The sequence below is a fragment of the Phlebotomus papatasi genome, chromosome 3 (genome assembly GCF_024763615.1).
Source record: "Phlebotomus papatasi isolate M1 chromosome 3, Ppap_2.1, whole genome shotgun sequence".
NCBI classification, from domain to species: Eukaryota; Metazoa; Arthropoda; class Insecta; order Diptera; family Psychodidae; genus Phlebotomus; species Phlebotomus papatasi.
The window spans coordinates 50,437,089-50,451,428 of NC_077224.1; the positions used below are offsets into that span (position 1 = coordinate 50,437,089).

Below are 14,340 nucleotides of genomic sequence, written 5' to 3' on the forward strand. Positions count from 1 at the left end.
TTTTTCATGTAGCGTTTTGACCCTTATTGTACATGTTTCATTTGACGTTTGTTCGGTTTCAAACGGTTTTTGCACGCCTCTGAACTAAAGCATCGGTAATGTTGATGTTAACATTGCATTTGTGAATTTTCTTGACTGAATCACTTTATAGCACTGTCGATTTGCTCGATCTGCATGAAAAAATCCTTATGCATCGGCCGGCCTGGGATTTTATCTAATTTTGATAATGTCTTTTGTATTTTCGTTATTTTTGTTATCCCTTGCGATCTAATTTTACTAACCTCCTGAGTCATTATTTTCTGGTCGCAAATTCTATTTTTCGCCTACTTCCTAGCGACGTTACAGGTCTTATAAGGCATCATCTTACAGGCTCCCCTCAGGCGTGTTTTCACACGGCTTAAGGGTAGTGGCAAACTGTGTAGTAACCTCAGGATAGGAACTCAGGACGCAGGATTTTCTCTTGTGTGAGTTAAAGCTCATCATCATCAACATCATTTTCAACGGCTTTAGCAACTCATGCTTGCCGATCTTGCACTATTCAGGAATATGTTCGGGCTCGATCCCAAGGCATAAGCCACTTTGTCCTCGGTCTGCTTCGAGGACGACGCCTCCTCACAATGGCTTGCATAGCTTTTCTGGAGAATCTTTTGTGTTAAAGCTCGATGGACCTATTGTATTTTCACCATTTTTACCCTGAACTGATTCACTATTTTCACTCTGATGACACACAACTCCTAGAGGCAGTTCCTTCCTAGAGGCAAAAACACTTGTTCGAATGTTCAAAACTTCCACTAAATGTCCAAGAAGCTCTACAAATGTAAAATTACTGGCATGGAATCCTTTTTTTTTTAAACACTGCAAATGCCAAATGTAGTTAGTGTCAGGCAATTGTGTTTAATTCTTTCGAAACAAGTAAAAAAAAGTGCTAAAATGATGAGCAATTGGAGAAATTGGTGTCGATTGTGCGCAAAAATTGATTCCTGTGCAGGAGATCTTACATGCAAAGTTGAATCCATCTCAGATCAACTGGAAATTATTCAAAAATACTTCATGATTTCGGTAACAAAAATTGAATTATGATTTGTATAAAATACTTATCTGTCGTACTTATGACTTTTTATATTCGACTGTGTCTTTATTTTCACACATAACATTATTGTTCATTTATTATTGTTGTGTACTCGTATTTGTTTATATTTTGTTCTTGTATCCTGTTTATGAAACCTTTCACCTGTTTCGCATTTAAATATAAATTCCGTTAAAATACCGACAGTTTTTTTAAAATGTTTTTTTTATACAAAATAAAAAAAAAACAAGAGTTTTTACAAAACACAAAAATATAATAAAATTCGATTTATTCTAGCTTTCTGATCTCTATGATATTCAATTGCCTGTCTGTCCTGAATGCTGCAAATTTCTGACAAAAGTAGATGGTTTTAGAGGTCATTGCATTAAAGTCGATCAAATGTTCAAAGAAATAATTAGTCTGGAAAATTCATCAAATTTATCAGATTTAGAATCAATTCGCATTAGATTTGGAGTTGACAGTGAAGAGATTGTAAGTTCATTCATTTTTTTGAAGAGTCTGTTGTTTGTAATCTACCATTTTAAAAATTAATTATTTGCCTTGCAGAAGTTCAGTACATTTCTTTCTCAAAGTATTCAAGTTGCAAGAGAAGATTCCTTACTACCTAGTATTTTTGCCGAGCCACTTGAGATGCAAAATACAGTTGAAATTAAATCAGAAATACCTGAAATAGAAAATCTTAATTCTAAAAGAAAATGTAAGTCTTTATTGAACAAGGATAAACATAATGAAATGTATTCAGTAAATCCAATTATTTAAAAATAGGTACGAGGAAAGAGCATAATGAGGATGTGATAACGAAAAGTGATTGCACTGATGACATAAGAAATTATTGGGACTCTGATAATATTTCTGACAGAGAATTTGAATGTAATTCTGAGAAACAAGGTCCCACAACAAAAACTAATAATGATAAGATTGATTTTCCAAAAATGCGTCCTAGAGGAAACACAGAACGCCAATCTTCTTTAAGCGAAAGTTATTTTGTATGTGCGTTCTGTTCTACATCATTCAAAAGGAAAAACTTTTTGAAGCGACATATTTTGACTAAGCATCAGCAAAAGAGCATGATTAACAAATTTTCTATGTGTTCTAAAGAAATCTCCACTAGAACAAGACTGGATACACATAAAGATTCAAAATTGTGGGAATCGAAAAAGAAGGTTCAGATGTGTTCGTTTTGCAATAAGATGTTCAAATGCAAGTTAAACTTGCAAGTTCATTTAGATGAAGTCCACAAAGTAGAAGGTTCTAGTAGAAAATTTGAAAATCCGAAGAAAACTGAAACTGAGACTAGTCGTAATAAAGAAATTTTCGAAAATGAAACAATTAGTGATATCATAATAGTTAAGAAAGACTACAAATCCCAGGAAAAGCAGAGAAAGTGCAAGACCAAAGAACGAGATACTGAGAAAACGTCTGGTCAACAGCGATCTTCTGAAAACCAAACTCAAAAAAGTGAAGTATTAACAGACAAAAAAGAACCTTGCCTAAACCAGAAAAAGCAAAATAAGAAGGATCAAGCGGATAAAAGTGAACGTCCTGGATCAACAAAAGATGCAAATGATCTTTCGAGAAAGAGACCTTGGGAACGCAACCGTGAATGTTCATTTTGTTCTAGGGTCTTTAAGAGACGAAATGCTCTAAGGGAGCACATTTTGTCACGACATACCCGACAAGACATGATCCATCTCTGTTCCAAGTGTCCAAAGAAATTCTCAGCAAAATACAGATTGAGATTGCATGAACTGACTCACCTGTCCAAAGCTGAAAGACTCCAGTATCAATGTCCACATTGTGATAGTATTTTCATGCAAAAAGGCGGTCTCCAGAGCCATATAAATTCTGTGCACTTGCGTGACAAGCCCTTTATCTGCGAAAAGTGTGGAAAGGGCTTCGGAACAAAAGGTGCTCTAATATCACATAAGCTAACCCATTCTGATGATCGTCCTTTTGCATGTTCAGTTTGTCAGAAGAAGTTCAAGAGTAAACGCAATTGTCAGATTCATGAAACGATTCACAGTGGATCTGGTTTTCCTTGTTCACACTGCAATATGGTACTGAAGAGTAAGGGTACACACTGGTTGCACATGAGGGTTCATTCTAACGTTAAAAAGTACAAATGCAACTATTGCGGCAATGAATACAAACACTCACAGACTCTCAAAGTGAGATTATTTCAAAATAATAAATTCTTATGCACTGATTTTAACATCGAAACTTTTAATACAGGATCACCTCATTTGGCATACCGGACAGCGTCCTTACGAGTGCCCGTTTTGTGACAAGACGTTCTCTAATGGATCCAACTACCGGAGTCACAAAAACAAGGCACATGCTGCAGAGTTGGCAGCCTTGAAAGCATCTGGAAAACAGCTGACTGCACCTAAAGTTCCAAGACTAGAGCATTTACAACCAAAGTAAACACAAAGATCAGAAGAAGGAATATTTCAAATAATTGTTATTGTTTTTTTACTTGCAGGGTACCAGTTTGCTCGGGAAATGGATAAAATATATTTATATACAATAAGTCTATGTAAATACCTTTTAAAAAGTTGTATTGAATAAAATGAAATTAGTATGACAAACTTCAACAAACATGGTTTCAAATCCATTTATTTCTATTCTATTTCTATTTATTTTAGTGATAGCAAAAGAGATTCTGTAACTTACGATAGCTTTACGTAAAAGGATCACTTTGAGGTTATGTGTTTCACTTGTCAATTATTCGGTGAAGATGATGTTATCACGAAGCCAATGAAAAATTTTTCTATATTCAGCTTAAAAACCATCACTACATCCTTTGTAACACTCAAATTGTAGTGTTTTTCATAGTTACTTAGTTGAAATATTGATGAAAATCTTAAATTTACAGAAATTTCAACACACTTCCCCTCACGCTTCACGCAAAGTTACAGAATAACTTTTCTAGCATCCGTAAAGCTCGTGAACCTATCACTAGTGACCGTTCACTAAGTGAAGCGTTCACAGAGTTAGAGAATTCCTACCCTGGTATCCACGTCTTTCCAGAAAGTTGGCAAAAATATGTGGCTAACGAGGACCGATACTTTGAATAAATCTTTTTTTTTATTTCTCTAGAAATTTTCTGTCTTTAACTTATAAAAAATCATAAATTAGTTAAGGACCTAGTATTTGGATCACCAGTCTATAGACTTCAAGAAATTTGGTGCTTTACCCAAAAATGTAAAGTTCCGGATCCATAATCAGAGACATGATCACGAAAGAGGTGGCGAGAAAAAATCAAGGAATTGTGTTCAATGAAGAGTAGACATTCTGTTTCCCTGATAGCTCCGATTTGATATTGTAACAAAGAACCGAGCAGGGAGTCTTCGTGATGGATGTCATAGTCCGCCACGAGAATGGGGACGGTTTGTCCAAGGGGTCAAGGATAAGATTGAAAATACATGAACTCCTAATTCCCGAACTGCAAACTTTGCTTCGGTGGTGATCATTGTCGTGGTTACAAGGAATGCAATATCCACAAAAACGGTTGAGAGCCTACGCCTTAAAATAAGTGTCAAAATGGATTACAGATGGCGGTTAAGATCTGGCGCTGGGTAGTCCTTAAACACACTGTAATACCTTATGAATGTTAAATGTCGGTCCTAAGTCCTTGACTTTTTACAGACCGTGGTATTTAATTTATTATTGTGTCGTACCCATGTTAAACTACTATAACAAATGACAGGCTGTGAGATCCATGAACCTACTTGGAGATTAGTTGACCACTATCTGAGTCAAAGGACGATAGATTAGGGCTAGGGGGATGCACAGTATATTATGGGTTACAAAGCCCAGATAATTGCTCTTTAAATAATAAATTACTTAGCTAACACTTTTTTAAACTTAATCTCGCGTAATATTCAAATTTCGCAGTCTTAGTATGCGGTGGAATTTTCAAAATTTGAATTTTTGTTTATTGAATCCATTCAACAGTAAGCTACTTGCAAGCGAATGCTTCAGAAAACGTTTCAAATTCTACATTTTAGCATCGAAAGAAATCTGAAGTGTCAAAAGGGATTTTCCCCGATTTCACTCGTCCTGACTAAACACCAGAAATAACCACTAAAGATGATAGAACATTTGCAAAGTTGGTGTCGTTTGTGTGCTAAAACTGATTCTATCGACGTAGATACAGTATATAAAATGGAATTGGTCAAAGAACAATTAGAAATTGTCAACAAATGCTTTTCAATTTTGGTAAGAATTTGTGTCACTTATTTTTACTTTTTCTTGTAATAATTTGTACAAACTCATCAATTTTCTAACTGAAAACACTATTTTGGTTAATTTTGTATCAATAACCCTAAGCTAAAACTTAAAATTATGTTTTTGTTTTTGCTTTTCAATCCATCTTCTGAAGAAACCCTTCAAATGCATCAAATTGATCCGATTGAACAATCTTAAAAAGTATATTTTTTTTTTATGTAATTTCTCTAAGCTTCAGCCTTTTGAGGATATACAGTCTTCAATTTGTGGAGAGTGTCGCAGGTTTCTTATCAAAGTAGATGGCTTTAGAGATCATTGCTTGAAAGCTGATCAAATGTTCAGGGAATTATTGCAACATGATAACATTTCTGATGTAAATCTTTCATCAATTCGTATTAAATATGGATTTGATAATGAAGAAATCGTAAGTTTAACAATGAGACGTTAAGAATTCTTATAAATAATAATGATTAATTACTGATTTTATAGAAATATAGCCCAAATCTTCCAGAGGTCAATGACGAAGTTTGTAGAGATGAAGCTTTCCATTCCGACACTTTTTCTGATCCTCTTGAGAGTAGTAATATTTCAGTAAAAGAAGAAATTTTGGAAACGGAACCTAAAACAACTCATAAGAAACGTATGTTTACCAAAACCATATATTTATAGCAAATAATAATGTTTTGATTTAAAACAAGGTGGGCGTCCACGAAAATCTTCAAAAGCGCCAGAAGTTCATGAAAGAAGAGTAAAAAGAGCATCAAATGCAAAACATAAAAAGAATTATAAAACTGACTCCGATGAAGAAATGTCTAATGAAGATATGCCGGATCATAAGAGTGAGGATGGTTCTGATTATGAACCTGAAACAACTAATGAACCAAAAGAAGATAAAATCTCAGCCTCACAAAAGCCAAAAAAAATCCGAAAACAATTCGAAGAACAGAGACATTTATGTACAATTTGTCAAAAAACATTCTGTCGCCGAAATGTCTTGAAACAGCATATTTTAGCCCAACATCGTAAACAGGATATGACCCATGAATGCGCCCAATGTTCAAAGAAATTCTGCACTAGTTATAGATTGAAAATTCATGAAGCTACTCATTTGTCTGACGATGAAAAACGCATTCATCCATGTTCCTATTGCGACAAGAAATTCAGCAACAAGTTCTTTGTACAAACTCACATAAAACTTATGCATATCCGGGATAAATTATTCACCTGTGAGGAATGTGGAAAGTCTTTTGGAACTAAGGGTACTCTAACTCAACATAAAATAAGCCATACTGAGGAACGTCCTTGTCAGTGTTCATTTTGTCCCAAGAAGTTCAAGAATGATCGTCAGCTTAAACAACATGAGAGCAGTCACAAGGAGAGTGGTCATCCTTGTCCTCAGTGTGGACTCAAACTCAAGAGCATAGTTACCCTAAGGATGCATTTGTTGGTGCATTCGGACAAGAAAAACTATAAGTGTAACTATTGCGGAAATGAGTATAAACGTGTCAAAACCCTAAAAGTAAGTCCTTGAATTCACTTTCTGCCAACTTTATAAACCTACTCTTTTCTCCTGGATAGAGTCATCTACTTTTGCACACCGGTCAGCGTCCTTACGAGTGTCCATTTTGTGATAAAACATTTGCAAATGGATCAAATTGTCGAAGTCACAAGAAAAAGGCACATCCGGTCGAATTGGCAGCTTTGGAAGCTTCAGGAGAGCAACCTACTATTACAATTACTCCCAAGCTTAAGCACTTACAACCTAAGTAAGTTGCCAAATTAATACCTAACGCAGTTTAATTTACAATAATATTATTTTTTCAGAGTACCAGCATTCACATAAACAAGGTAAGTATAATGACAATAGTAAATTATTCTAAGCCACACTGATTTTACAAGGATCTTTTGTCCAGTATGACATGAATAAATAAAAAACATTGGCTATATACACCGGATTTTTTCTGTTTTTGTAAATTATTTAATTTGCCCTATACTGGATACGAATACCAACTCGTGGACTCAGAAAGGATACACTCTTTCAACAGGTGTATTCGAATTGGAGTGGGAAGAGCTCCAGAGAACGGTAGAGTTGAGAGAGGCTCCGATTAATGCCCTAGACACACTTACGACTTAAGCCGAGAGGCGACTTAGTGGAAAATGATGGAAATCCACTTTAACCATTATTTTTAATATAATTACGGTGAGCCGTCTCTTGGCTAATCCTCATGTCTGTCAAAGATAAGACTCTTCAGCCTTCTGCGTAATCACCATTATCTCCGAATGTACAAACATCATCCTCATTGCTTCTACAATCAGCCTCTTTACCAGCAACGCAGTTATTGGGTAAAGAGTCGGCTGCCATGTCTGTGTGCCAAGAATCAGCCTGTATGTTTTGTATTACATTATTATTCCTACTTTTAGAACATATTTGTTCCAAAAATTTGGGTGTCCGTGGACGAGCTAATTTTTGGAGAAAATTCATTGCAGATATTGAGGATTTTTTTTGTATGTAATTGATGGTACAAAGGACAATGGGCAATAGTGTTCTATGGTGCGACCACCAATGAGACCAATATCATTTAATGGGTCATAGTATAGGTAACAACTTTTGTTCCGGAGCAAATTTCTAAACCACGGGGAAAAAGTTCTAGAGCAAAGAAACTCATGGAAGAAAAATATTCTTTTCTATGAAATGTACGCATTTATACTGTTTTCTTCTTATGGGAAAGGATAAATTATAACAACAAATATATTAAATTACTGCATATTCTCAAAATAGACATATAACCCCATGTCTTCACAATGCATAGCATGCGTAGGAGAACATTGAAACATGATAGCTCAAAGTCAAAACTTTAAACCTTATATCTCAAAAATTTGTCAACCAAATTTAGTCAATGAATATTCAATCGAAAGGTTTCGAAAAATCCTACAAAATTTCTGTATAGATAAGTTCGCAAGTCGACCGCAAGGGGCGCTCTAGGTTATCAAAGTTCTCAATTAACAAGAAATGTGTTATGTGTCGATATTATTTAACCGATTTTAATTATCTTATAATATGTATTTCTGATACTTTTAATGTGTTATAGAGAGAGATATAGTCACATTGTATTCATCGATTTCAGTAGAATCATTACATATTTTGACTTATTTTCCTAACTGTGATTAATCAATTAATTTATTTATTTTCTTTTGAAATCGTAATCAGATTTTATATGACTTATTAGCTTTCCATAAGCCTTGTTCCCATGCCAAGTTTCAGCTTTCTACCTTTTCTCAGAAAGGAGTTATAATGGTAAAAATCCTCATTTTGTATGGGGACTGCTGAAAGGAGTGATGGAGGAAACGTATATATACACGTGTTAAAAATGATTTCGAAAAATCATAGTAATTGTGAAAATAAAATTCATTGAAAATTGTTTAAGCCGAACGGACGCAATTTTTATTTAGCTCTGCCAACTGACCGAACCAAATCAATTTATAACCTTGCTACGTCCTCAATAACACGATTAAAGAGCCTTCCATTATCCTTGATTCTATGCAAAGTTTCTGATTTCAACTTCTTTTCACAGAGGAGTTATAGTGGAAAAAGTCATTATTTTGTATGAGGGCTAAGAAGGAGTGGAGGGGGGAGGAGCCTATATAGATGGTTAAGGAACCTCTCATAAACCTTGATCCCATACCAAGTTTCAGCTTTCTACTTCTTCTCAGAGGAAAGTTAAAATGAAAAAAAAAGTCCACATTTTGTATGGGGGCTACTGGAAAGAGGGGTGGGGGGAGGTGGTAGAATCCATGGATAAATAGTTTAAGTCATACACTGATCCCATACCGAATTTCATGAAGATCCCTTTAGCTGATGTTGAGTAATTCGATGTCAAAATGGTATTTTTTCGAAAGGATAAAGGCGTTTTTGCAAGGACTCCCGGCGAATATCGTTCTGGGTCTCGGTAGTTTCTCATCATACACCATTATCTATAATATGTTCCTAGTCCCATCTGTGGTCGCCACATAGACCGACTCTCATACATTGCCTATGGTCTTGCTCAAAAAATTTGGGTGTGTATGGACGAGTTAATTTTTGGAACAAATTCGTTACTAATATTGAATATCTTTTTGAGTCACGTAAAAGGAACAAGATTGTGCCAAAAATTATAGTGGAACAAATTATGTTTCAAAATTTTTTACCGTGATGTCCTGGTACATTTTTTAAAGATATTTTTTCAACGTTGTTAAAAAATATTGCTTCTCTTAGATAAATCGTATCATTTTGGAAATCACATAGCTTTTCTTGTTTAAAAAAAAGTGTCATAATCACAAAACATAGATAGCACAAAATACAGAATTTTTATTATGGCATAGAGAAATTTCATATCATTTATTTAAACATTTGTTTTTGTAGATTTTTGGAATGGGAATGTATATGGATGGAATGTAATAAAAATCACATTTGAAAAGTTACGTTACAAACAATTAAACCTTTTAACAGCAAATATTTGATGCATTTGTTGTGTTTTTCTAAACCTATCAAATTTGTAATCAAAGCGTCCGAGTGTCAAAACATATTTACATTTTTCAATTATCCTCTTAATTTAGCGGAGAAAGTCCGAAAAATGTTAGAAAATTGGCAAAATTGGTGTCGATTGTGTGCAAAGATTGATTCCTCCAATGTTGGTGAAGTTTATAAAATGGAATCTATAAAAGAACAATTGGAAACCGTCAACAAATACTTCATGATTTCGGTAATACATTTAGTTTCAATTTTGTTATTGTTTTCGATTTTTAGGACTAAAGAAAAAACTCTGATACATATTTATTTGCGAATGTTTTGAACACATTTTTGATGTATTTTTATAAACAAACATTCTTTCCAATAACACTGCGCTACAGAATCCCTTTAAATGTTCCCATGCTAAAATTTGTTTTCCTTCTAGATTTTACCTTTTGAGGGCATTCAATCCATAATTTGCGAAGAATGCGGAAATTTCCTAACAAAGCTAGAACATTTTGGTGATCTCTGTTTGAAATCTGATCAAATGTTTAGGGAATTAGTACATAAGGAAAACATTACAGAGGCAGATCTACTCAATATTCGACTAGTTCATGGGGTTAATAAAGAAGAAATTGTAAGTTCTGATTTTTTTATACAAACATACTTTACAGAAGTTTCCTTTGCAGAAGTATAGTTCCATACTATCAGAATGCAAAAATGACACAGAGTTCAAGGAAGAGTCAATACATTCTGAACAGTCTACAGATCCATTGGATCACTGGACAGATGATGAAATGATTGTCAAAGAAGAAGTTAGCATTGCAAATGTAGTTCAAGATTGTAAAAAGAGAAGAGTAACTAAGAAAACTAAAAAGGTTGAGGTTGAAAAAGAAGCACTATTGACGCCCAGAAAACGTAAGATTAGTTTTAGCAAAATACATTGCTATTTAGGATAAATAATTAAATTTGTTATTTAAGGTGGGCGACCTAAACGCTCAACCCAAGCACCAAACCCATTACCAACAAAACTTAAAGAAGAGATTCAGCAAAAAGATTCTGACTCTGATGAAGTACCTGATGCGAAGCAGCAAGATGATTCAGATTACGATCCGAATTTATCAAATGACCCAATTGACGAGAAACCTCCGAAAAAACGCCGAAGAATTTCCAAAAGTATTAAAAATGATAATGAATGTGAGATTTGTATGAAGAAATTTTGTCGAAGAAGTGTTTTGAAGGAGCATATTTTGGAGCAACATCGTCAAGATGAAATGCCGCATGTTTGCTCAAAATGTCCTAAGCGTTTTTCTAACAAGTATAAATTGCGAGTTCATGAAACTACGCATTTACCAGAAGAAGAGAGGCGTACACATGCTTGTCCCTATTGCGACAAGAAATTTGGCATCAAATTCATCCTGCAGAGTCATATAAGTGCTATGCACATTGGTGACAAACCCTTTATATGTGAAGAATGTGGAAATTCTTTCAGGACCAAAGGGGCCCTCAATCAGCATCAAACTATTCATACAGATGAACGTCCGTGTCAATGCTCCTACTGTCCCAAAAAGTTCAAAAAGAAGCAACATCTCAAGAGGCACGAGGACAGTCACAAAGATCACATGTTTGACTGCCCTCATTGCGATCTTAAACTCAAGAATGCCCGTACTCTAAAAATGCACTTGTTGGTGCATTCGGATCACAAACAGTACAAGTGCAACTACTGCGGAAATGAATATAAGCGCGCCAAGACACTCAAAGATCATCTCATTCTGCACACCGGTCAACGACCCTATGAATGTCCCTTTTGTGATAAAACCTTTGCTAATGGATCAAATTGTCGAAGTCATAAGAAAAAAGCACATCCGGTCGAATTGGCAGCTTTGGAAGCTTCAGGAGAGCAACCTACTATTACAATTACACCCAAACTAAAGGTTTTGCAACCAAAGTACGTTAGATTTTTTAAGTTAATTTTAAAATACCGATTGACACTCAAATTTCTTTTTTTAGGCACGAAGTATCATCACCTTCCCCAAAAATGGAAGAAAAAGTTATAAACTAAATATATTCCTTTAATTAAAATTTACAGCCTGATGCATCATTGAAAATTTAATATGTTTAGTTCACTAGATTAAAATATTTTGCAGGTTCAACTTTTCGTATTAAGTGTCAAATTTTTATTATTTTTATTATTTTAATTAATAATAATAATAATAATAAATTCCAAATTTGTACTTGAAATCATATTATAAAATGTCGTTAACAACGGCTAAGTAATGAAAGTAAAATATCTGACCACCGCCGTCGTAGCGTTGGAAACTGAAACCTTCGAAACTGTGAAATTTTTTTTTCATAGGTTGACAACTACAACATTAAAAAAATGTTTTTTTTATCTATTCAAAAGCAAAAACATCAGGTTTGAATGAACCGTAATTTTTCTTCATTAGTTTATTACAACAAGAAACAGTGAGCTTTTAAGAATTATACGGATAAAGGGGCTAAAGCAATCTGATCTTGACGGAACACGCAGACTTAATGGTTGAATTTGAAACGAAGAACGAAGAACGCATTTCTCGTTCAATAATAATCTTCCCAATTTGAGAGCTCTCTCCGTTTGAAGTTTTCTCTGTATCGATTCGAAGGCATATCAGAGACAACTTACCTAAAAACCAGTTAGAAGGTCGAATATTTAAAGTTTAAACCGACGAGTTACACAAAAATGAGCAAGTTTTCATGAAAAGGACATTTATTTTAATAAAACTGCGATTAACTCTTTCGTCTCCTTTGGGACACTGGGTACCCATGGAAAAAATATTTTTTTTAGACTGTATAGAATCGATAAAAATCCAATTCTTCCGGTACAAACTATAAGGGTGTCCAAATCTAGAATATTTTTTGCAGGATCCTAATTAACTCCTGAGCTAAGATATTTTTGGTCAAAAATCGTGAATTTTCAATTTTCTGCTTCCTTGCAGATATCCCGACTTTTTTGATATTTCTAGACCAGAATAAGGAAAAACCTCTCGGGGCCAATAAGTATGATAACTAACAATTACAGATTGCATAAATTCGAAAATCAATTCTTTCTTAAATTTTCAAAAAACTTGTTCAAACTTGATGGGAACTCTCGTCCGCAAAAATCTAGAGGTCAAATGTAAGGTTATCCCGCCAATGCCCGCCATTTGCTTTTTGACACGAACCTTGTATCAAAATTCCAAGCGGGAGCGACATTTTTGCCAATACAGTTGACTCTCGCTCAATCGGTTCTTTCTCAATCGGACGAAAAATTTTGTTGACAATTTTCACGTTCAACTATGAAGCTAATTTGCTCAAATTCGCTGTAGTTCTTCTTATTTTATCGTGATTCTTTATAATTGAGCGCTTTTTGTGGAATTTACAGAGGCTTTAGCGCCAAAATCTATCGATAAACCGGATGACATTTTGCCCCAAATGCCCAATTGAGAGAGAGTCTACTGTATGTCCGATAATTTTGACATTTGTCAGCGAGGGAGATTGCTTTCAAGGAAGTTTTTCCTATTCCTCCTGATTTTGGTGAATTCTGATTGTCCAGGAAGTGATCTTTTATGTTTTTGAGAAAGTTTAAAGTGTCTACATCTACAATAACATCGTGTTAAGACAAATGTGTTTTAAAGTGTTATTGTGTGAAATATTTTGAGGAAGCTGTTGGCAAGTAGGATTTTGGTGTCTTCCTGATCACTTCCTGGACATCCCACAAGATACTGGTCAATAATTCTTTTTGTTTGAGTGATCAACATTGTAAAGGAGTCATTTAACGCGCAAAAATAGTTCACAAAATTGGTATTATTGGCTTTTGGAAAATTGAAGTTTGTTTCCTTTTTGTTCTTTTGGGGACGAGAGTACCCATGGGTTTTCCAATTTCCCAGAGGCGGAAAAAATTCTTTTTATACAAAAGTATCATATTTGATTACTAAGACTTACAATAAAGTGAGTTTTACTGAAATTCGTTCGCTGGATATGTTGTGGTCCGGAAAGAGTTAAACAAAGGTTTAGTGCTTTCTTAGTGGCTTATCTATGATGACGCACCCTTTTGTGACGCAGTGAAACATAAAAATCAGTTATTATAGAGATGAGAAAAGAATTATACGCATATTCAGGTAGCGTTTTATGATGTTTTGAACGAAAAATTAAGATACTAAAAGAGCATAAAATGAAATTTCTCCACCGTATTTGAGAGAGAAATCTGTGGATAGATGTTTTAAATTTTAAAACTCATTTTATTTATCTTTTCGGAAAGTGCCCTTTGACGACTTGCCAGATTACAATATTGTCAGATTAGGCATTAAGTCTCAGTTTAGGTCTGAAAAGCTTTCTGACCGAGGAACTGACATGAGCCTCAGGTCTAAAGCCTGTCCTGTAGATAAAGATTAGGGTATTTAATTTCATGTTTTATTTCATTTTAAATTAACTTTTTTGTGCAATGATTTTAAATTAATATTTCAGGTAAATTATGGCTCAGTTGATGCGCGAGCAATTGGTTTCACGAAATTCAATCGTC

At 34.5% G+C, this 14,340-nt stretch overlaps 2 protein-coding genes across 2 annotated transcripts in view; both read left to right on the plus strand.

The window, feature by feature from the left end:
• Positions 1–864: 864 nt before the first annotated feature.
• LOC129806712 (zinc finger protein 99-like) lies at positions 865–7,265 on the plus strand. Its single transcript, XM_055855483.1, has 11 exons — positions 865–1,059; positions 1,364–1,558; positions 1,634–1,784; positions 1,853–3,255; positions 3,320–3,508; positions 5,171–5,308; positions 5,550–5,741; positions 5,807–5,957; positions 6,016–6,836; positions 6,896–7,083; positions 7,142–7,265. Exons 1-11 carry the CDS (start codon positions 931–933, stop codon positions 7,158–7,160), a joined length of 3,576 nt encoding a protein of 1,191 aa, XP_055711458.1. The 5' UTR covers positions 865–930; the 3' UTR covers positions 7,161–7,265.
• Positions 7,266–9,855: 2,590 nt separating this feature from the next.
• The window catches only part of LOC129806713 (uncharacterized), a 52,391-nt gene continuing 47,906 nt past the window's right edge, over positions 9,856–14,340 (plus strand). The window contains exons 1-5 of the mRNA XM_055855484.1: positions 9,856–10,056; positions 10,249–10,440; positions 10,493–10,721; positions 10,785–11,751; positions 11,814–11,853. Of these exons, the coding sequence (XP_055711459.1) occupies positions 9,928–10,056; positions 10,249–10,440; positions 10,493–10,721; positions 10,785–11,751; positions 11,814–11,853 (1,557 nt within the window). The 5' untranslated portion in view covers positions 9,856–9,927. The remainder of the gene's footprint in view (positions 10,057–10,248; positions 10,441–10,492; positions 10,722–10,784; positions 11,752–11,813; positions 11,854–14,340) is intronic.